Here is a 23,174-nt window from a genome sequence, read left to right as displayed (position 1 = left end):
CAACTGTCGTCTTTTGATCTCAAGAAAGAGTCGATCGATGCGACGTGATGCACATCGTTCGATACACCTTTCAAACAATCGATCGACACAATGATAGTCGCGTCGATCGACGGTTCTTCTAGCAAGCCTTGCGAGAGGGTTTGAAGATGTTCTCTAACTTTCTAGACCAACTCTCGTTGTTATCTAGTCAGTTAGATCATGCTGGTTATTTCAGGTATTGAGGGTAACAGTTGGTTATCTCAATTAATCCTAAGACCTAAAATGAGGGTGATCAATCCTAATTTTAGCATTAAGCTTAACAAGCGTGAAAGAACAATCAAAACACCTTTTTAACAGGCTTATTAGCAGCACAAAACTTCAACCTTTATGAGAAACCTAAATCTAACAATTGGGTTTACTCAGACATATTCATGAGAGACAAAGTCATGATGGTTTGAATAGAACTCAAATGAAATATTGAACACAGAAAATAAAAGTAATAGAAATAAAGGAGTTCAAGATCTTCTCTGTTATGCAGTCTCAGATCTATCTCTCTATTCCTAAGCTCTTCTAATGGTAGCCAAAATGCTTCTTCTCCCCAAACAAGGTCTTTAGGCCAGTCTGCCTCTAAAATGATACAAAACCCTAGTACATATAGCCTCACAGGCGGCTAAGGGCTTATGTTGCAATTAATAAACTTTATGGAAATGAAGTCTTCTAATTTCGTGATTAATCCTAGAGTGATCCAATATCGATCAAGGGCGCTCAATGGCTGTCGATCGATTTTAATTGGCTCTGGTCGATCGATATTGCTCTTCAAGCGTCGATCGACTCTCTACGCGTAAAAGTACTTCAAAGTGTCCCAAAAGCATCATTTCCTTCTATCAAGTAGCTGAACCTGTAATTGCTTTGAAAAGACTTTAAAACATAATAAATATATCTTAAAACACTTATATACTATGACTAAAAATGGGTGAAATCCATGGTATATCAACTCCCCCAGACTTATCCTTTTGCTTGTCCTCAAGCAAAACAAACGGACAGTCTCTCTGAAAGAGGGTTGGAAATAGCAGGGACTCACAGATTAAAACATAGAAGTCATCACCTCTACAATATCGCATTCCACATCTAAAAATTCCTAATCACAAAAGCACATTATGCAATATCCTAACTTAGCAACCAAATTCATCTAGTCAACAATTTAGCAAATCTTATCTGACATTCCCCTCTACCAACATCATTTCTTAGCATAAATAAAAGTGCAGGCTTTACCTTGGGAGTATCGATCACAGGATGCAAGGATTTTCAAACAAGTATCTGGATCTGCAGGTAAAACTTAGTTCATATCTTTTCTCTCTAGTAATTTCTCTCTTTAGTCAAAGTCTGCTTATATTGCAAGATCATTGACCAAGATTGGACAGACTTTCATGAATCAAGCCTTAATGGTGGTTGCCACCAAGTCATGTTCATTTCTTTTTGACCTATATCCAAGAATTCATATGAATCGAGCCTTGAAAATTGCCGCCACCAAGTCTCGTTCGAATTCTGTTTGTTGGAATCCTTATGAAGCAAGCCTTAATGGTTGTAGCCACCAAGTCCTGTTCGGATTCCACGTAACTAGTCACCTATTATATATATATATATATATATATATATATATATATTTTTTTTTTTTTTTTTAGAAAATAAATATCTCTACCTATAAATCTAGGGTCGAAATAGAGAGAGAAAATGTGATAAATTTACATAAGGATTTACCTTCCAAACTTGTTTGAAGAATCTGATCCCGTGTATACCAAGCCCCAAGACAAGCAGTTGTGTCAGGTTTAGTGTTGGAGGTTAGCTTTGGTTCTTTCAAACAAGCTAGGTAAGTGTGTATAGTTGACAGATTGATCCACTTTAGCATCTTTAGTACTATCTGCAATCAGTAAATCTAGAATGGTGCTAAAAATTGGTTAGACATTCAAGTAAAAATCATAAGTTCATAGTCCCCTTCTTGACTTAATAAGATTATTTTTGAAACTATTTTTGGCAAAACTCAAGAAGATGGTGTTAGTACAGCCGCCCCCAGACTTAAATTACACCGTCTCGGTGTAAAGTGTCCAAAGGTGGTGATAAGCAAAGTTAGATGTTTGAGATGTTAGAGCAAAGTGTCGTACCTCTATGTCCCGCACATCGATCGATACCATCCTCTCCGTGTCGATCGATGGCGAGGAACCGAAAATTCTGTGTCATGTCTGGAATCTAACTCATTTGATCTGTTAGTGTAGTTAGCTATGTTTGACACTCCAAACATAAGAAATAAGTAAACAGTCTCAAACATAAAGCATAGATATGTCTAAAATATAAATCCTACAAGTTCGAAAAATAGAAAAACAAGTTCATAAGGGAAAGAGATAGAAATGGGAGGACTAGTCGGTGGCCTCGCTGGACTCGTCGTCGCTCCCGGACGAAGGATCCCTGCGCTGCCTAGAAGGTCATGCTGCTGCTGGTGAGTGAGCTCTGATGGCCCTCCTGCTTGTGCAAGATACGTTAGCCCAGATGGCACGAAGAGCATCCACAACTACCCTCTGAAAGTCTCCCTGATCGCGCAGGGATGTCTGGTATGATCGGGAAATCAGGAAGAGGTGCGTCCGGTGGTCCCTATGTAGCTCTGGCTCGACACACTCCGGGAGGCCTGCGCGGGATGGCCGGAAGATCGCGGAGGAGATGGGGATCGGGCATGAACTGGAGCCTAACGATCTGGTCATCGAAGTATGTGATCATCCTTTTCGGCATCTGTAGTAGACGGTGCTGGTTCCCGATCCTAAAACTCCAGAGAAGTTCCTCCTTGAGCCAACTTGAGTTCATCAGGTGTTGCTCATCCAAGAAGCGGTGGGAGCGGTCGGCTGTGCTCGGGTCTAGGCGGATGCCTAGATACTCAAAGATTGGTGTCAGCAAACTCCCAAATGTCTCCTTCTTCCTGCCTTTGCACGTGAAGGGCTTCTTCTTCAGGTCCACCAAGTGCGCAGAAAAAATGGCTCCGAGGTTTGGAGTGACCACGTCGTCGATCTCATCGAGATAAGTCAGGTTCACCAAGTCGTTTACTCCACAGAAGAGTAGTGTAAGCTCCTGTATCCTGACCTTGTTGGGCTCCATCTTGCAAACCAACGTGTTTGCAAGAGCCCCGTAGAAAGTACCAGAGGGTGGGGTGATGGATGTCTGTCTGCGTAGCGGAGTTGGAGTCCCATGCTCCCGAGCCGATTATCTCCCAGAATCCGTTGAGGCCTAGGAAGGGTGGAATCTTTCTCGCAGCTGCAGCCTCATCGAAACCGTAGATGCGGCAGAGCTCGGGGATGGAGATCCTGTATCGAATTCCCCTGGCGAAGAAGGTCAGTGTACCATCTCCTTCTACCCTCGCCTTCGAGGTGCTGTAGGTGAGCTCGACTGTGGCCATAAACAGTCTGACCAAGTCGACGTGGAGATCGTATGCGCGAGTGGCCATGGTACCAAGTCCGAGCTGCGTGATCATCTCCCTGATGTCTGTCTCGATCCGGAGCTTCCGTAAGATGTATGGGTCGATGAACCGTGTGGGCTCGATAGAGACGCCAAGCCAAGCGTTGTAGAACAAGCTGTCGTAGTCGTCCCACTCGTCCTTGAGCACGCGGTTAATGCACTCCTTGCCGATGACCGCTTTCTTCGGGTCAGCGAACTCCTCGAATGTGTCGATGGGTGTTTTATCGTCACGAGGCCAAGGGTCGCGGTGCTGTATGGATGTGCTAGCTTCGTCGTATTTCCTCTTCGTCCTCCTCTCACGTCTATCTGCATATTCGTCTGAGCTAATCTGAAAACAAACAGAAAAGAGAGTAGAAGTGAGATAGTGTTGTCGATATATTGTGATATCGATCGATGAAGTATGTGAGACATCGATCGATATATGTCGTTAAGAATTAGTCGACAATAAGGGTATCGATCGACGCTATAGAGTTCGCATCGATCGATGTTGAATCGCGAAACCTGCAAAGATCACTCAATTCAAAATCGCACTTTCAGGGAATTAACAGCATAAAATCCACAATCCTAACACTAGATAATCGTTAGAAACGTCAAAACCATCCCAAATCCGCACCTAATCATAAGTTCTAGTTCATCTCAAAACTCAACTCTAAAAATTCCTAACAATAGAGAATTTTGAAGTCAAGCCTTGTAGATCAGGTGAGTGAATGAACTAAACAGATAGAGAATGAGAAATCGAGTGGATTAGGGCGAGAAACGGAGGAATTCCGTCAAGAATCGAGAGAGAAAAGAGAGGTTTTGATTTCGTTAGGGTTTCGGGAATGAGAGGAGAAAGAGGCGGATGTCGAGTTAAATGAGGTTAACCCTCGATATGTCCGCATCGATCGATGGCAAGACAGGTACATCGATCGATATTTCTCCAAATAAACGACTCCTGATTTCTATTACTCCTAATATTTTACTAATAATAAAATATAAATAAAAATACAATAAAAAAAACAAAAAAAATTAAAGAAAATGGGTTGCCTCCCATTCAGCGCTTAAATTTGAAAGTCTTTAGCTCGACTTCCGGAATAAACTAGTTATCAGGGGGTTTTAGAATAATGGGTTGATTTGCTGGCGGTTTGGCTCAATAATGTTTCACTCATTGGCCGTTTACTGTGAATTCATCCCCTTTATCAGTTTGTAGAGTTATGGCTCCAGAGGGTTTTACGTCTGTTACTGTGAATGGTCCGGACCAACGAGATTTAAGCTTTCCAGGAAATAGTGTTAGCCGAGAATTATAAAGAAGGACTTGATCATCCGGTTCAAAATGTTGGGATAAGATCTTCTTATCGTGGTACGCTTTAGTCCTTTCTTAATATAGTTTCGAATTTTCATAGGCTAAATGTTTGATTTCATCAAGCTCGTTAATCTACTCCTCGTTTATCTTTAATTTCAATATCAAACTCTTGGAGTAGTAAAATCCGGCGTATGAGTCGAGGTTTTGCATCTTTCTTTTGCATCAAATATTTAATGGCAGCGTGGTCAGTGTGAACTATCACATGTGTGCCAATTAGATATTGACGGAATTTTTCAAATGCATAAACTACGGCGAGTAATTCTTTTTCTGTTGTTGCATAATTTCGTTGCGCTTCATCAAGCGTACAACTGGCGTAGTAGATGGCATGCAGCTTTTTATCTTTTCTTTGGCCCAAAATTGCTCCTATCGCAAAATCACTCGCATCGCACATGATCTCCAAAGGGAGATTCCAGTCGGGGGCTTGAACGACGGGGGCAGTTATAAGGGATTTTTTAAATCTTCGAAAGCTTTCATGCATTCTGGTGTAAAATCGAACTTTACTTCCTTGCACAAGAGGTTATTTAAAGGTCTAGCAATTTTGCTAAAGTCTTGTATAAACCTCCTATAAAAGCCGGCGTATCCGAGAAAACTTCGCACGTCTTTTACATTTTTGGGTGCTGGTAGACCGGTCATCACCTCGATTTTAGCTCTATCTACCTCTATACCAGCGGCGGAAACCTTATGTCCTAATACGATGCCATCGTTAACCATAAAATGGCATTTTTCCCAATTTAGGACAAGGTTCTTTTCTTCGCATCTTTCCAATACCTTGCATAAATTATCGAGGCAACTCTTAAAATTTGATCCGTAGACTGAAAAGTCATCCATAAAGACTTCCATAAAGTCCTCGATCATGTCTGTAAAAATTGACATCATGCAACGTTGGAAAGTGGCGGGGGCATTACAAAGACCAAATGGCATTCTGCGATACGCAAAGGTTCCATAGGGGCATGTCAAGGTTGTCTTTTCTTGATCATTCGGATGTATGGGAATTTGAAAAAATCTGGAATATCCATCAAGAAAACAGTAATACTGGTGATTGGCTAAACGTTCCAGCATTTGATCAATAAAGGGCAGGGGAAAGTGATCTTTCCTAGTAGCGGCATTTAATTTCCTCTAGTCGATCGACGATAATGTCTGAGTCATCATCTTCTTCGATGTTCGCAACTTCGTTACTTGCATCCATCAGTCGAACGTAATCGTCTGTCCTTTTATCTATGCTGAAGATTTCCTTTTCCATATTGGTAAGAGCATTTTCTAAGGGGTCGTCTGAGCACATGTCTATGAAAGATTCCTTATCTAGCTCAGAAACTTCTTCCACATAGAAGGTTTGGTCATCTATCAAGGGTTGCTTGATTAGCCTTTCCATATCAAAGGTCATCGAAATGTCCCTGGTGTTCAAATTTATTCGTCCTTCTTTCACTCCAGCTGTAGGTAGGAATGGCCGACCCAGAATGAGGGGGTCTTTCGGTTCTTGTCTGTATTTTAACACAAAAAAATCCGTAGGCACAAAGCAATCATTAATTTTTACGGGAACGTCTTCGAGAATCCCTTCAGGTACCCTGATAGACCGATCAGCTAGAACCAAGGTTATCGGAGTTGGCATAAACTCGTTATATCCCAAGGTTACTGCGACGGAGTAAGGCATAAGATTCACGCTAGAGCCAAGATCACATAGTGATCGAGGAAAACGCGTGTTCTGTATATTGCAATCTAGGACGAAACTACCAGGATCAGGCCTCTTAGTTGGAATTTCTCCTCGAATCATGGCACTTACTTCCTCTGACACCATCATCACGCTTTGTTCCGCAGTTGGATAATTTGGAGACGTCATATCCTTCACACACTTCTTTATCGAAGGTGCTATTTTTCATAGCATCACTAAGAGCATTTCCAAAAGACACTCTATAACTTCAAATATAAAGTTTTTTACTCTCCAAAAATGAACTTCAAAACATCAAATTTGAAGTTTTGAGGAGTGAAACTCTATATTTGAAATTTAACTATTCAAAACTTCAAATTTGAAGTTTCATATTTTTATTTGCATTTTGGTCCCTACAATTACATATCACATTTATGATTCATAAATATTTTCTTGTTTATTGTTTAAATCCTTATAAAAATTATATCTCATAAATATTTTAAGTTTTGTTTACAAAATTTAAGCTTATACATAAAATTAAATAAAACTTTAATATGCGTTGAACTTAGATTTCTTGGTATCGTCTCCTGGTATTTTAATAGCGGACCTATTGGAATAGGTTCTACCAGGGTCTAGGTAGTCTTGCAAAGGCAATCTTATCTCTTCATCTTTTATCAAGGTGGGATTTATCTCAACAGGAATTTCAGTCCCCTGTTTAGTTTGGCTAGTCTCATTGCTCAATTGACCTATTGGTTCAGTTTGGACTACTTCCTCATCAATAAGCACGGTAAGAGAAGACTTACCTGCTTCCGGCTGGGTGGTGTTGATCGATGTCGGGAGCTCCGTGTCAGTTGATTCTTCGGTCTCCACGTCACTCGATAACATTACATCTTCGTCGATCGATGCTCGGCCGAGTTCTATGTTCTCCATTCTTAGTGTCTGCGTAGACAGGGAAAGAAAGAAAACTTAGCAAGTTTTTCGTAACAAGTCTATACTAAATTCCAAATTAAATCTAATGGTAATAAGAAAGAGTCCCCGGCAACGGCGCCAAATTTGATATCACTCAAATTTCCCTAAGGAGTGAATTACTCTCTCAAATAAGAGGTTCAGATGCAGTACTTAGGGATCGAATCCACAAGGACTCTAGGATTACTCAACAGATCTAAGGGATTAGAAATAAAGATAGACTAAGAGGTTTGTTTGTTTAAAAGCAGTAAATGATGAGTCGAACAAGGCAATTGTTCGGCTGTTTAAGTTGAAGTTGTTTTAAGGATGGGAAAACAGCTAGACTTAGGCAAATTCTCAGGTATGAAAGCATGCAACTTAGTTTAGACTAAAGGGTTTGACGGTTTTTGAACTCAAACAATGGTAAAACCAGATAGGTTTTCTTTACTAGATCTCGGATCTCAACTGTCGTCTTTTGATCTCTAGAAAGAGTTGATCGATGCGACGTGATTCACATCGCTCGATACACCTTTCAAACAATCGATCGACACAACGATAGTCGCGTCGATCGACGGTTCTTCTAGCAAGCCTTGCGAGAGGGTTTGAAGCTGTTCTCTAACTTTCGAGACCAACTCTCGTTGTTATCTAGTCAGTTAGATCATGCTGGCTATTTCAGGTATTGAGGGTAACAGTTGGTTATCTCAATTAATCCTAAGACCTAAAATGAGGGTGATCAATCCTAATTTTAGCATTAAGCTTAACAAGCATGAAAGAACAATCAAAACACCTTTTTAACAGGCTTATTAGCAGCACATACTTTCAACCTTTATGAGAAACCTAAATCTAACAATTGAGTTTACTCAGACATATTCATGAAAGACAAAGTCATGATGGTTTGAATATAACTCAAATGAAATATTGAACACAGAAAATAAAAGTAATAGAAATAAAGAAGTTCAAGATCTTCTCTGTTATGCAGTCTCATATCTATCTCTCCATTCCTAAGCTCTTCTAATGGTAGCCAAAATGCTTCTTCTCCCCAAACTAGGTCTTTAGGCCAGTCTGCCTCTAAAATGATACAAAACCCTAGTACATATAGCCTCATAGGCGGCTAAGGGCTTAGGTTGCAATTAATAAACTTTATCGAAATGAAGTCTTCTAATTTTGTGATTAATCCTAGAGTGATCCAATATCGATCGATGGCGCTCAATGGCTGTCGGTTGATTTTAATTGGCTCTTGTCGATCGATATTGCTCTTCAAGCGTCGATCGACTCTCTACACGTAAAAGTACTCCAAAGTGTCCCAAAAGCATCATTTCCTTCTATCAAGTAACTGAACCTGTAATTGCTTTGAAAAGACTCTAAAACATAATCAATATATCTTAAAACACTTATATACCCTGACTAAAAATGGGTGAAATCCATGGTATATCACTCAAGCCGCTTCTTTCTTGGGCCTGAATCTCCTTTAGAAGTCTGGTACTCGCGGATAGACGGGCTGGAGAACCTCCAGTTTAGAAAATTCATAACTCCTTCCTCCGTGAAGCTTTCCAAGTGATTCCAAGCCTCAGTGAATCCTTGTTGAGTTGGCTTTCCCGGAAAATTGGATTCATGACAAAAGACCTTCTGAATGTTGAGATATCCGTTTTGGACTGAACCCCTGTCGCTAGCATCTCCAAGGCAGCCGGTTTGGACAATAAAGCTTCTCCAAATCTCGGGCTGTTGGGCACGGTCAACGCTTTTATTTCTCAGAGGCTGAACCTGTCGTTCCTGGATACTCAAAACAAACACTAAAAGACCAGGATCAAATGTGCAAGACAAATACTTGTTCAAATCAAAAATCAAGATATCTTTTCCAAGAACAAGTAGCACACATTTCAGCTTGTCAAGATGCACATCAAAGTAGACATTACAGACCAGAATCTATCAAGATATGCAATAATATTATTCATTTGCAAGACGTACATATATCCTTCTTAATATCTGAACACAAAAGAGTAAGTTCACATTGAGAAACAACTATCAAAGACTCAAGATGTTTTTCAAAGAAAGTGTTGTAAACCACAATATCATCAAGGCTCAAAACAACACAATTATCACGAAATGATCTCAGAAGATGCCAAGTTTTATCAGTTTCAGAATACACAAGATCAGGCTGCAAAACAGAATAACCAAAATCAAGATCACAAAAATCATTTTCAGTTCTAAGTGATTTATTTTCCAGCAACTGTTTAATCAAGAAACCGTCAAAGGCAAGAGACGATGCAAACAAATCATCAGTGATCAGTGCATGTTTAGAAGAACTCAGATCAAAACCATTTCCTTTGAAAACAAACGAATCAAAAGATTGTCTAGCACAAAAATCAGTTTGTTGCAAATCAAGATCAAATGACTTTTCAAGAGGATGAAAACCTTTGTTATGGTCCAAGAACTGATCAAAGCTCAAAATAATTCCAGAATTGATGCCATTGACATTTTGAAAACGTTCATCATGTTTAAACACTTTAAAAGAATTAATCATGTTTTCAAAAACAGATTTTGAAACACAAAAATCTTTCATCTTGTCAAAACCAAAACGAATCACATCATGAGAACTGATCCTCACAAACATATTAGGCTGAGCATTAATCAAATCGGATTTCTCACAGTGCTCTTGAAGATCAGGAGTCAAAGGGGCAGGAGTTGTGCCGGGATCAAAACATAGATGGCTCTCCATAACGATGGAGGTGATGCTTGCTTCTTCATCAAAGACTGGGCCAGGTTTGTCCTCCTCATCAAAGATAGGACCTAGATCCTCATCCAAGGGGTTTCTAGCGTCAAGACGTGGTCCTTGATCTGGATAGTCCAGTGGCTCTTCCTCAAAAACCTGTTGAGACAAAACAAGACTACTCGGATGCTCCGGTTGCAAAACAGTTACTTCTACAATAGTCTGTTCATTATCATTCATAAACTCAGATTCAAGAGAAGGAAGATCACAATTTTTCTCACAAGAAAACAAGCTTTCAATTGGCTCGTCATCAGATAAATCAAAGATGGGTAAAGAATCTGAAAAATATTTAAACTCTTCAACATGGGTTTCAGATTTATCTTTAGGTTTTTCACTGATGAACAATGATGGCTCAGCTACAGGTGCACGTGTGGATGTGCTCTTCTTATGGCTTTTGCTGATGTCTTTGAGGGCTTTCATCATTCCCTTCTCAAAGTTGTCACAAATTTCTTGGACATCAAACTGAAGTAATCGCCTTTTTGGATCAGCCACATCTCTGGTCGTTTTGATATGATCCTTGCACCTTATGTCTAGCCGTTCCTGCACACTAACAAACTCATCAAAATTATTCAAAGAATATTTAAATGGAGATTGAGAGACAGTTTGTCGTGGGGATTTATCCTTGCTACTTTTCCTTTGAAGACGAAACATCATAACCTGAAAATCTCAACACAAAAGTTAGGAAATAAAACCTCACACTCTCAAGTGTTTAATCTCACCCACTCAAGTGTTTCTCTCAGATTTAGGTGATCGCACACAAGTTTCTACTCAATGTTCTAAGAGAACAAATCAAAGAATCCCAATGGGCAAATCCAAGCAAACAAGGGAATTTTCTCAAGATAGAAAGATAAGAGATTTTTTTTATTTTTGAAATCCGTTTTAACCACCTCAAAGGCTGGATTTCTCCTCAGCCAGCAGGCTTTCTCTTCCACCACCAATTCCCAAATGAAACTTTCGATTTTCTTTTCTTTTTTTTTCTCTCTTTTTTTTTCTTTATAGATCTTTCTCTTTTTTTATATATATGGTGGATGGTAATGAGGGGCCCGGGTTTAAGAAAGGTAGAAGAAGAAGTGTTTATAAGAAAATGGAAGATGAGACAGATGAATGAAATAGACAATACCGGAAGAGTGGTTCTGATACCACTTGAAGAACCCTAAGGAACGAACACTCAACCGGATTGATAAGGAATGGATATGAACTCCAAAGGAGAACTGGATGGGATGAATGGTGACACAAAAGGCTGCGGAAAGACCTCTTGATACTACCAGACTTCGATCGTTGTCGGATGTGACGCACTGGTCCAACAAAAGAAGGATCGAAACTTGGAGATAACCTCACCAAGAAACTAAGAGGTGTTCTAAACAAAGAATAAAGAGATAAAGTCATAAAAAGGGTAAAACAATCTGTATTATTTCGTAGCTTTTAGGCCTTATTTATAGGATTACAAGTTGTAGAAATCCAAAGAAGAACATGCTAAAAACAAGACATAGAAACTAGAAATGAAAACTTTGACTAAAGACTGAAATTAATGATTTTTGTTGAATTCTTTTTCCCATGCACGACCAAGACTTCCTTGCTGACTCCCTCTTGGTATTCTTGATGAGAATGGGCTTGAAATGGACTGAGGAAAGGGCTGGTCGAATTTGGAAAGAAACAATCCCATAATGAACTTTTTATGAACTTTTCTTTGGGCTGAAAAGGCCCATTTCGCCCAGCAGCTGAACCAGCACCATCTTCAGTGTTACTTAGCTCATTCAGCTCCAACATAGTGTCACTTAGCTCACTCAGCTCATCCACCTCCAGAGTAGTGTCGCTTAGCTCACTCAGCTCATCTAGCTCGCCCAAGTAAATGTCACTTCGTCCAGCTCGTCCAATGTGGATTCTAGCTCGACCATGTCTTAAAATGTGAAGTTGGACGGGAAAGGCAAGCTCCAGAACGGTTAGATCGGTCATCCGGCCATGGTTCCAGCCAAAGCTCCTTTCCGGATGCATGCGGGACGGTCCAGTACACTGCACGGTCAGTCTATCTGGTACGGTGAAAAACATGAACCTTGGTTGAAATGTTCAGAACGTCCTGAACTCCATGCTGAGCTGGTTCCATGTACTGATCCGTGGACTGCGGCACATCAACTGGGGCTTTCACATTCTCTCTTCGGGGAATGGTTTACCATATTTTTTTTTAATAAAAGGAACTGAAGTAATGTTGGTATATTTGTCATGCAATTTGTATGTTAGTTTTGTGCTTCAGTTACGTTTAATCAAGCATGAAACTTTATTGAATACTGCTTGAATCAAATAAACTATACAACGATATCAACAGAGAAGTATTCTCGAAATAAAGCACTAATGAAGCTAAACGAGACAAGAGAAAGAGTCAACAATAACTAGACCGTGGGGTTATGAAATAATAATTTCCTAGTTCCGTAAGTCTAACAAGATCATGTCCTGTCTTGTACACAGCTACAGGAGACGTTGGATCGCACGTCATGAATTCTAGGTCACCGTTGATTTCAGAGACGTCGTTGCCTTCTTCGTTGGCAAAAAGCAGAATGTCTCCGACACGAAACTGTTTCTCCTCGCTCCACTTGTTATAGAAGTCACTATCATAGACTTTCCATCCTTGTGAGTCTCCGACCTTGTACGGTCTTTCCGATAGGAAGGATCTTGCTAGGCGGTGGTGGTGGTGGAGGAACCGGACGTGAGGGGTCATGAATGACAAGAACATCGAGCTTCTGTCCCAATGCACATTGAGCTTGATTTGAGGTGATGAAGTAGTGAAAACGGTTCCGTGAGAGTCACGACATCGTGTCTCGTGTTGTAGACGGCTTTGGGAGAGGAATAGTCGCATAACTCGTATTCCTGATGGCCGGAAACATGAGCCACGTCGTTGATGTTGGGATCGTATTCGAAGACGAGAGAATCTCCCACGTGGAACTCCTTATAGTCAGCCTCGGCCCAAGCGTAGTAGACGTCGTCCTTGGCAGTCTATCCTCAGAGTCTCCGACTTTGTAGATCTTCGCCGAGCAGTGACCCGAAAGAACCGTGAAGCTCATCATCATCATCACAAACACGAAGCTGAAGATTCTCGTTCTTGTCGCCATTATATATCTACAGAAGACGAACAAGAAAGATCATAAAGTATGATCGAAGGAAGCAAATTTTAAACTAGCTAAATGAGAGCGTTGATGAAATGTGTTCATGAAACAAGTGGTCTTGGCCTAGTGGTAAAGAGGTTCCAGCTGGAGCTTCCGCTCTGGGTTCGATTCCCCTTTGCCGCCCATAGACGCCTTAAGTGGCAAAAAAACCCGGATTTCTATGGGCCTTTTGGTGATTATCCTTCGGCCTAGAAAGCCTTTGGAATCACACCAAAGTTATCAAAAAAAAACAAAAAATACAAAACATAATACTGTAACCTTTTATAAGGTTTTACAAATCCTATTTTTACTTTTTTTAAAAATCTGTTTTTCTTACATTATTTTTCCTTTTAATGATCTAAACCGTTTAAAAAAGATTCATCTCTAACCTGGATAAGGAAAGAATCACGTTTAAAAATCTCTAATCCTTTTCTGATCAGGTTCGTGTATGATTTCTATTTTTTTCTAGTTTCGTCAAAAATCTTATCCTCGGTTCACAAGGAACAAACAAACTGATATCTATATTTTCGAAACTACTGTAATAAATACACACCGATAGTTAATATTTAATTGTGTTGTTTCCAATTAATTTTCTTAGAGAATAACGGGTAAGAAAAGTATATAATAATATAATGATATATCTTTCATATAATAAATAATAACATAATTATATATTTTGTATATTTTTGTTAAAGATAATATAAATGTTTTCTGCAATTAAGCTTTTATAAAACAAATCATTACTATTTATTTAATAAAAATTATTTTTTTAGAAAATATTTCTTTTGCAGATATCCATTCAGCTCACTTGAACCTCGTATAAAAAACACTCACATCTTTTATATACTGAATCACAAGTCACTTGCCCAATGAAAATCTGACATATACTTTTATGTTTTAAAAAACAAAATCAGTTAAAAGTAATCTTTGAATTTTCAGAAACATTTATAAAATTGAATCCCTAAATTTTCTCTTACCGATTATACACGTTCAAATTTTGAAAGAAAAATTGTGTCATTTATAATTAAAAATCATGTCACGGTCTGTTTTACGGTTTAACTTCTATATAACTTCAAGTAACTAATTTACTCCATATCTCTTTTCTTTACCATCATATCTTCTTCTTCTTTTTTGTTAAAGACCATCGTATCTTCTTCTTCCTTTTTCTGAGTTTTGGGTGTAGTTAAATCTATACACGTTTATATTTAGCCTTTTCAAACTTAATTTTCTTTCATTTTTCATTCAATGACGATGTCTCATTCTTTTTAATTCTTTCTACATGATTTATGTTCAAAATGGTATTTAATATGATCCAGCTCTGAAGCTTTCGTCAAACAAAAAAGGAAAACTCAAGAATTTTTTCAGCAATTTAGGTAACAATACATATATCTGAATCTACTATATCAAATTGAGTACAAATTGGTTTGTTATGGTTTAATTATTTTACAAATATGTTTTCTAACAGAACATATTCAACTTTTTTACAAATCCATTTATAAGTCTATTATACAGACTGAGGATTATATATATATATATATATATATATATATATATATATATATATATATATATATATATATTTGTCTTATCTGAACTTCAAGGTTCAAAGTCCAAGTTCAACCAAAAAAATCGCAAAATATGTTTTATTTTTATTTTTAATTTGGCATTTATATTTCTACAAGGAAGATTACAAAACTTTTGAATAAATAATTTCAGTAATTTTTTTAAAAAGTATAATATTTTATTTTTGTTATATTACAAATAAATCATCCAAAATAGAGAAGAAGAGAATGTTAATATAGTGTTAGTAGGAACTAAACTTATATAATTGTTAAAAATTTCAAGTCCTATGATTATTGGTATGATTCTAATTTTCTTATTAAAATCAAGAGCTATTGGTTTGATAATGTCCGGTAACATATACAATTTATTGTTATTCAAAAAGTTTAATTTTTAATATTCTATAATTTTATCAAAATTTGATGTTATTAAAATTATAATTTTTAATAGGACTCAAGTATCATCTACAAATATTGCAATATAATACATGGAAAATTAAACTCAAGTATCATCTACAAATATTGCAATATAATACATGGAAAATTAACATCCCACGATCAATTTTGCTACAAATCATACTACTTTAACATAACAAGTTAATCATTTTTATTCCCGTACGAAGTACGAGGTAATATACTAGTTTCATATATTTCAAATGGACCAACCCACATCTGCCCTTCTGCGGGTCAAACATAAGTAATGATTAAAATTTCCTGTGCATCCTTATACTTGCAATACTAGGATAAGATATATGTCTTGCGCAGAGTAAATTTACGTCTTGCACAGGGTAAATTTTTTTTTTTTTTGATCAAAAAAAAGATATACGTCTTGCGCAGGGTAAATTTATATGAAAATTGTTTAAGAAATATCGTATGGGAAAATAAAATTTATATTCTTGATCAAATTAATATTTTTGGCCCTTAAACAATTTTTAGAAACTTTTTTGTCAATTACATAATTTGTTTACTGATGACCTGATCTTATTTTTAAAAATATTTTAGGTCAAAAATCACTTATCGCATAAGAACCTAACAATTAGGCCGAAGAATTTCAAGCCTACAATTTGGTTACAATAAAACTATGTCAGCTCGGTTTTATATCATGATTTAGCAATTTAAAAGTTAATTATGGTTATGGGAAGTTTACGTTCACGTGTCAATTCTATCTATCTTTAATATTTTTTCTCATTTTTGTGTCGTTTTTTTCATTTTGGTTATTGCTCGATATAAATATTGATTTTTGAGTTTATTCTTATTTTGTTATTTTGTTTTGGCCTAAGATTTAGAAAAAGTTTAAGATTTAAAATTATTTAAAAGATACATACTTAGATTAAGATATGTGTCTTGTGAAGAATAAATATTTTATATTTATTTTTTTATGTTTTTTGAATATTATGAAATAATAAAATAATAATTATATATTAAATAACTAAGAAATTAGTTACTATTATGTAATAAAATGGCATCCTCTTATAAATCAAAAGACCTCTCTTGTTTATTCGCAATTATTTTAGGATAAATAAATCAAAACAATCAATTTTATCTATCGTATATGATATATAATTAAATTTTAATGATATTAGCATAGATATATAGTATACTTTTGATATGGATATTTATTTAATGAAGTTTCTACTCATACGATTTTATGATTATTTGCATATTTATGTAAAAAAATTTTACACTAACGATTTTTTTAATTTGGAATGTTTAGTGGTTTCAATAATTTATAATCATTTTAAAAAAACAATGAAGATTCTAAAATTAAAATATTAACTTTTCGATATATGTTAAAATAGCATTTCTATAAAACAGAGAAAATCGGTAACTGGTAACAACTCATGTCTTGGTAGAAGAACTAGGGGTGGGCACTTCGATTATTTTTTCGGTTCGGTTCGGGTTCGTTTCGGTTTGGTTAGTTCGGTTCTAGTATTTTTCCAACTGATGTAAATCATAGTTAGTTTGTTTCGGTTTGTGTTCGGTTTGGCTTATATTCAGTTCAGTTTGTATTCTGTATGGTTTGTTTTTTTTGGATTGGTTTAATTAGATTATTTTTAGTTTCATTTTTCTAAGAAAAATTATGTTTTAAAACATAGATTATGTAAACATAAACTATGTGAACTAAATTCAATATTAAACTGAAACAAAAACCTTTAAAAAATCACAAAAAGTATATAAAAATTAAAACAAATGAAAGCTAACTGAAGTAAAAAAACCAACATCATTAGTAATGTTTCTTATATCAATAAAATTAAAAAGCCTGCAATAAATAAAGGTCAATTCTCCTAAATAGACAATTTTCAAGTTTTGATCACAAAAATAGACCACAATGAGGAAAATGAACAAAATGTTTCATTTAATATGTAAAAGGACCCTAATACCCTGGATATATAAAAAAATAAAATAAAATAAAATAAAAATTAAAAAAAATAATTTTTTTATAGTTTTAGATTATATGTTTTCGAACTTTTTTATAAATTTTTTTTTAATTTTTTTTTTCAAATTTTCTTTTTGTAATTCGAAAAAAAAATTTGAAACTATTTTTAAAAATTTTATTTTCAAATTTTTAATATTTATTTTTATTTTATAAAATTTTAAATCTCAATCGCAAATCTCCACCCCTTAACTCTAAACCCTAAAGTTTGGATTAGTTAACCCTATGGGTATAAGTGTATATTTATCTTTTTAATGAAACATTTTGGTCATTTTGATCCTTAGAGTATATATTTGTGACATGAACTTTTTTAGTGCTATCATATGGTATTTTCCATAAATAAAATATTTTAAATCAAAACATTTTGATGATTACATATTAGGTTAGAAGAATATAAGTTAATGAATAACAAAAAAAAAAAAATTGGTTTGGTATTAGAATTTTAGTATATTGGTATTACTAATATTTTTAATTTAAATAATTACAAAAATACATCGGTTTTTCGGTTCGGTTCGGTTTAAACCGAACCATTCGGGTTGGAAAAATCATCAACCGAATGGTTGGAAATAGTCTTTGGTTCGGTTTGAATCGGTTTTGGTTCGTTTTGGTTTTTTTGTCCACCCCTATAGAACTACTAGATTCCAACCGAAGTTAGTTGGTTAACATAAACATAACAAATCCTAATCCCTATCATCAAGAATCCAGACAAAACTCATAAATACCCAAAAAATGCAAATCATCTACAAAGTTGTTGTATTTCTCATTGGGGGACAAGACGATGACAAAACTAGAAAATAAACAACATTTTTAAGAAAAAAAAAGTTCAAGACTTATTTGGAGTAGCACTTTTTTTTTTTTTGTCGACTACCTTGTGAGTTAGATCAGGTGGCAGACGAGACAAACACATATTTATGATGTTCATAATAGTTTTTGCAGCAATCTTATAAAATACATGCATACTACATTACAAACTTAACCAACACAAAATTCTCAGCAAACAGACATGACTTGAATCTTTGACTTTTACATTTTACAAATACAAAACTCTTAAACACGAAAGCTATAAGTAGTCTACAAACTCCATGAGAAGACCCGTTCCCTCTGAAGCTTCTACATTGGGTTCATGACAACGTCTCCTTCTAACATCCGTAACACCTGAGACATAAGTAAGCACAGAAATTGACAAAATGTTATCAACTTTAAAGTATTTTTCAGATGAGCTACGGCAACAAACCTGAGACATTCGTGGCCTGGAGTTAGGGTCACGGCGAATGCATAGGTAAGCACATAGCGCCATACAGTAAACTTCTTGTTCAGAGTAACAATTCATTAGACGTGGATCAAGCAGCTCTTTAATGGCTTGTTTCTGCAACAACGGTCTTGCCTGAAAAAAAAAACAAACAAAAAATGTTTCTTCTCTGTAAGCATCAGAGAGCCTTAAAGACTGATACTTTTATTGACATTCATAGTTTTTTCTTACCCATTCTGTGAGACATTGTTGACCTTTAGGACGTTTGATGTCCATAGCTTTTCTTCCTGTGATAAGCTCAACTAAAACAACCCCAAATGAGTAAACATCTGCTTTCTCTGTAATCTGTCCACTTTGTGCATACTCAGGTGCTAAGTACCTGAAGAAAAAACAGAACACTTCAAGCTTCATTAACGTGTTCAACAGGTAAATCAAGAAGAAGAAATATAGTACCCGAAAGTTCCAATCACCCTGGTTTCAACTCCTTTATCTCCTTCTGGTTGCCATCTCGCTAGCCCGAAATCTCCAACCTAGAATACGTTGTAAAGTTTCAAACTTTGCACACACTCAAAAGAGCAGAGAGAGAGATTGAGCAAAAAAGTAAGAGTACCAAAGGCTCAAAATCATGAGTGAGGAGAATATTATTAGGGCGCATATCCCTATGAACAATGCAACCTACTCTGCATTCTTCATGAAGGTATCTCAACCCACGAGCTGCTCCAACCGCAACCTTTTGTCTCGCTGACCATCCTAACGGCTCTTTCCCCAAACCTATATCAAACTTTCCTTTATTAGCAACTTTTAATGAAATAAACAAGAATGTTATATACATACCAAAAGTAGAAAGCTTTTACCATAGAGATGAGAATGCAACGACCCATTGCAGATATACTCATAAACAAGCAGCCTCTTCCCATCTTCCACGCATAGTCCAATAAGCATCACCACGTTCCGATGCTGTGCACAGCTCAAGACCTCAACTTCAGAGCAGAACTCTCTGTCACCTTGTGTGCTAGCGATCTTATACTGTTTGACAGCAATGATCTGACCATCTGGTAAAGTTCCTCTGTGAACAGAACCAAACCCACCTTCAGCCAAGAAACTCCCTTTAGAAAAACCCTTTGTCGCTGTCTCCAGCTCTCCATAAGTAAACCATCTTGGAGGGTTTCCAAATTTAGGTGCCTTGTGTTGACATATTGAACACAGTGGAGGAGGTCCAGGAGCTGGCTTTCTTGATAATGAAACCACTTCTCTCACGCTTTTGTTTAAGCATGTATCAGAGTTACGGATCTCCTTTCCCGCTTCAGGCTCTTTCTTCGATGAACCGAGTCTTAGAACCGAAGCAAATCTTGATTTTCTTGGAGTTTCTGTGTGAGGTTTGGACAAGTCCCCACTAGGACTCACGACAACAGATGCTGTGACAGATGAGGAAGCCATTGATAAGGGACTCCACTTATCACCATCAGAGTCGGAATCAGATTCAAAGAAACTCTTGTTTCCATCACTGACCCATGGATTGAGTCCCTCGAAGACTTGAGAGGCAAGAAACGGTGAAGCTCCTGCATCAGAGCTAGATATAGATGAAGTTGTTCCCATATCGGTTGTGGTCTGTGAAGAAGAACCTTCTTGGTCTGGACTGCTAGCTGGAGTCACAAACGGCTCCCTCAGCTTTTTTCCTTGTCTTGAGCTCCTCACGGATTTTGAAGTTAAGGTGGAAACAGCTTGTGGATGCGCTGTATCTGCATTTTTCACCAAGTTGAGACGAATAACCTTTGGCTGTGACTTCTTGATCACCACAAGGTTGCACTCTAGCTGCTCCATACAGCATTTCTTCTCATACTTCAGTCCCCTGTTTAAGAACTTTGCAAGGTCAAGAACCCACTCAAAAGTAAATCTCAGATGATATGTAATGTATAGTGTTTACCTGTCAAGAATGACCCAGTTTGAGTTGGATTTTTTGGCTTCAGCAGCAATGACTCCATCAGGTGAAGCAAAAACAATTTTGATTCTGACATTTATCTGCATTATTATTATTAAAAGCAAATGAAACTCTTTTATTGATCTGATTAACTAAGAGAAAGCTATAATCTTTTAGAAAGGGAGTCGTCATGTACCTTTTCTGCATCATAAACATTGTGTAACTGGAACATCATCTGAGAACAAGACTCATGAATATCATCTTTCCGATCCGTATCAGTTCCAGCAAGGAATCTACCATAACCTGAAGCACAGTCGCTGGTGAATCTCGAAAATCCCCAAATCTTTTTACCTGAAAGACCGACACAAAAAGTTGAAATCTTTTACCTTAAGAATCAATATAACAAGACAAAACCAATGCCTTTCTTTCTAATTAAATCCTTTACCACCAAGAAGTTGCAAAACGACGGCAAGATTTTGTGAATTAAAGACAGAAAAGAAAAGAGATGATTACTTGTGTAATTGGAAGGAACAACAACAAGAAGCCTAACTCGATCTCCAGGCTGGACAACATGAGTTAAAGTCCAAAGAAGAGCTGCTTTAGGGATCTCCTTTGAAGCTCTAACAGCCACCATTACTTTCTTCCCTACCACAACACCTCTCTCTCTACTACCCTTCTGCTTCATTCTCTTAGATTAGATAAATCCAAATAGACCCTAAACCTCCCTCAAGTTTCTTCTTCTTCAACCTTTGCTTTCACACGCTTTTAGCACTTCCACTTAATCTAAACCCATTTTTGTTTCCCTGAAATGAGAAAGTGGAAGTATCACGCAACCCAAGATGCTTTCAGAAGTGACCCAAAAGCTCAAGAAATAAAAATAAAGTTGAGAAATTTACGCGTGTGTGAGTGTGAAGAAGTGTGTGAGATTCAATGTCTCTAAAAAAACTATTTTTTTTTTGTTTAATCTGAGAAACCCAAGAACAACAACAGATGCACAAAACACAACAGCACAAGAACCCACACACTACGTTCTCTCTCTCTTAACAGATCGAATCCCTATACTCTAAAAGTAGATCTCTTTCACTCTCTTTCTCTCTCTCTCTCTCTGAGGAATTTCAAAGCCTTGGTTAGGTTTCGAAGACTTTTAAGCTCCATGAAAACGGTGTGAGCATTGCTTTGCTGTAGAGAACAAGAAGACTTTGCTCATCCTTTGTTGGTTGGTGGGGCCAAAAGCTGGATTTTGAAGATTTTGGATTTTTCAACACTAGTTTCTTAGACAAAAAAAATAAACAGAGGAACTTGGTTGGAGAGAACAGGAAAGCTCCAAAAGGAAGATTTGAAGAAAGAAAATATCAGAGTAAAAGACAAATAAGAAGTTTTTAGGATTTGTAATAAGCTCTGTTTGAAGGAAGAGACAATGGCTAATTATTATTATATGATTGGAGTTTCTTTCAACTCTTCTCTCTGCAATTTTATTTTTATTATAATAAAAAGGAGAAAGAAAGAAAGAATAAAAAAAATATTCACAAAGGACTCTGCTTTATTCTAAAGAAGAGGAAAAAGAATCCAATAGAGCTGTGTCAAAGGATAATACTTATTCTTCTTGATTTTTAAAAATAAGACCGTTTCTTTCTTCATTGTCAAGTTATGGCCCCAAGTTTTCATTCTTTATGACAAAGAATAACATTATAGAATCGATTCTCAAAATTCATTCAAAACATATACTTATTAAAGAGAAGGGAGGAAATGATAGTACTAAATAACTAAGGAGGTGAACGTTGCACTTGCATGCTTTTTTCATCATGTTTGCTTTATTTATTTCAGTGGAGAAAGTGACAAAAGAAAGTTGGATAAAGATGATTTGTACTTTATTAAAGCATGAAAGGTGTTCCAATAAATCAACTCTAGTGATGTAATCGAATATATCATGTGTCATATTAGAAATGAGTCCTAGTTAATATTTTATGATTTGTAATACAAAAAACATATACTGTTACTGAAGTGAAAGAATATTGCAAACAATTTTTTTGGATTTAATGGCTGCATGAAAGCACACTAGTAACTAACTATTGTTTTATGTCAGTTGTTCATTTTTGGCATTCTAGTTCTAGTATTATGTATGACCTAAAAGAAATATTTTGGCTATGCAACGATGTGGGCTATTGTTCTTGACTAAGCCATTTGATAGTAAAATTCATTTCACAGAGAAAATTCAAACTGAACAGCTTTAGAACATGAGTATTATTCTTTCCTCCATTTTTTTGTTCGTTACCTTTTGAACTTTTGCTCAATTTAAATCTACCGAGGCAGCCCATTATAGTAAACATGGCCCAAAAATAAGAAACCAAAGTGAAGCAAGTATGAAGAATAGACAAGGCCCAATGAATTTTCTATTCATAGAGATGAGTGAAGAAAAAGAAAACAAGCAGTTGACTTACGAAAACTGGAGTTGGTGGACTGGTAAGAGGAAATTCGTTAATCGATGAGCACTTGGAGGTTTTGCAGTCGTTTATTCGGTTGATGGGAAGAAAAATCCCAACCATGGAAAACAATTTAACCAATAAATTTTTTAACTGTTCATAGGAAAATAATGCTACATTTATGCTAATTACGTTCTCAGCACTGACTGCGAGATGACAGTCACTAATCCTTAAAACGTACAGAGAAAGCTTCACAGTTCTAACGGTAACATGACACACAAAGAAAGAAG

The 23,174-nt window shown here is 36.5% G+C and overlaps 2 protein-coding genes across 2 annotated transcripts; both read right to left on the bottom strand.

The window, feature by feature from the left end:
• Nucleotides 1-5,909: 5,909 nt before the first annotated feature.
• LOC106432813 lies at nt 5,910-6,650 on the bottom strand. Its single transcript, XM_013873659.2, has one exon. The coding sequence runs from the start codon at nt 6,648-6,650 to the stop codon at nt 5,910-5,912; it is 741 nt and encodes a 246-aa protein (XP_013729113.2).
• Nucleotides 6,651-18,188: 11,538 nt separating this feature from the next.
• Nucleotides 18,189-21,913, bottom strand: LOC106432837 (inactive protein kinase SELMODRAFT_444075). Its single transcript, XM_013873681.3, has 9 exons — nt 20,978-21,913; nt 20,661-20,815; nt 20,471-20,565; nt 19,401-20,395; nt 19,157-19,317; nt 19,000-19,076; nt 18,778-18,925; nt 18,532-18,681; nt 18,189-18,452 (listed from the first exon to the last, which is right to left on the bottom strand). Exons 1-9 carry the CDS (start codon nt 21,147-21,149, stop codon nt 18,408-18,410), a joined length of 1,998 nt encoding a protein of 665 aa, XP_013729135.1. The 5' UTR covers nt 21,150-21,913; the 3' UTR covers nt 18,189-18,407.
• Between the last annotated feature and the right edge of the window lie 1,261 nt (nt 21,914-23,174).

The sequence above is a fragment of the Brassica napus genome, chromosome C9, assembly GCF_020379485.1.
Source record: "Brassica napus cultivar Da-Ae chromosome C9, Da-Ae, whole genome shotgun sequence".
NCBI classification, from domain to species: Eukaryota; Viridiplantae; Streptophyta; class Magnoliopsida; order Brassicales; family Brassicaceae; genus Brassica; species Brassica napus.
The sequence above is the reverse complement of the archived record's forward strand: the minus strand, read 5'-3'. Positions and strand labels throughout refer to the sequence as shown.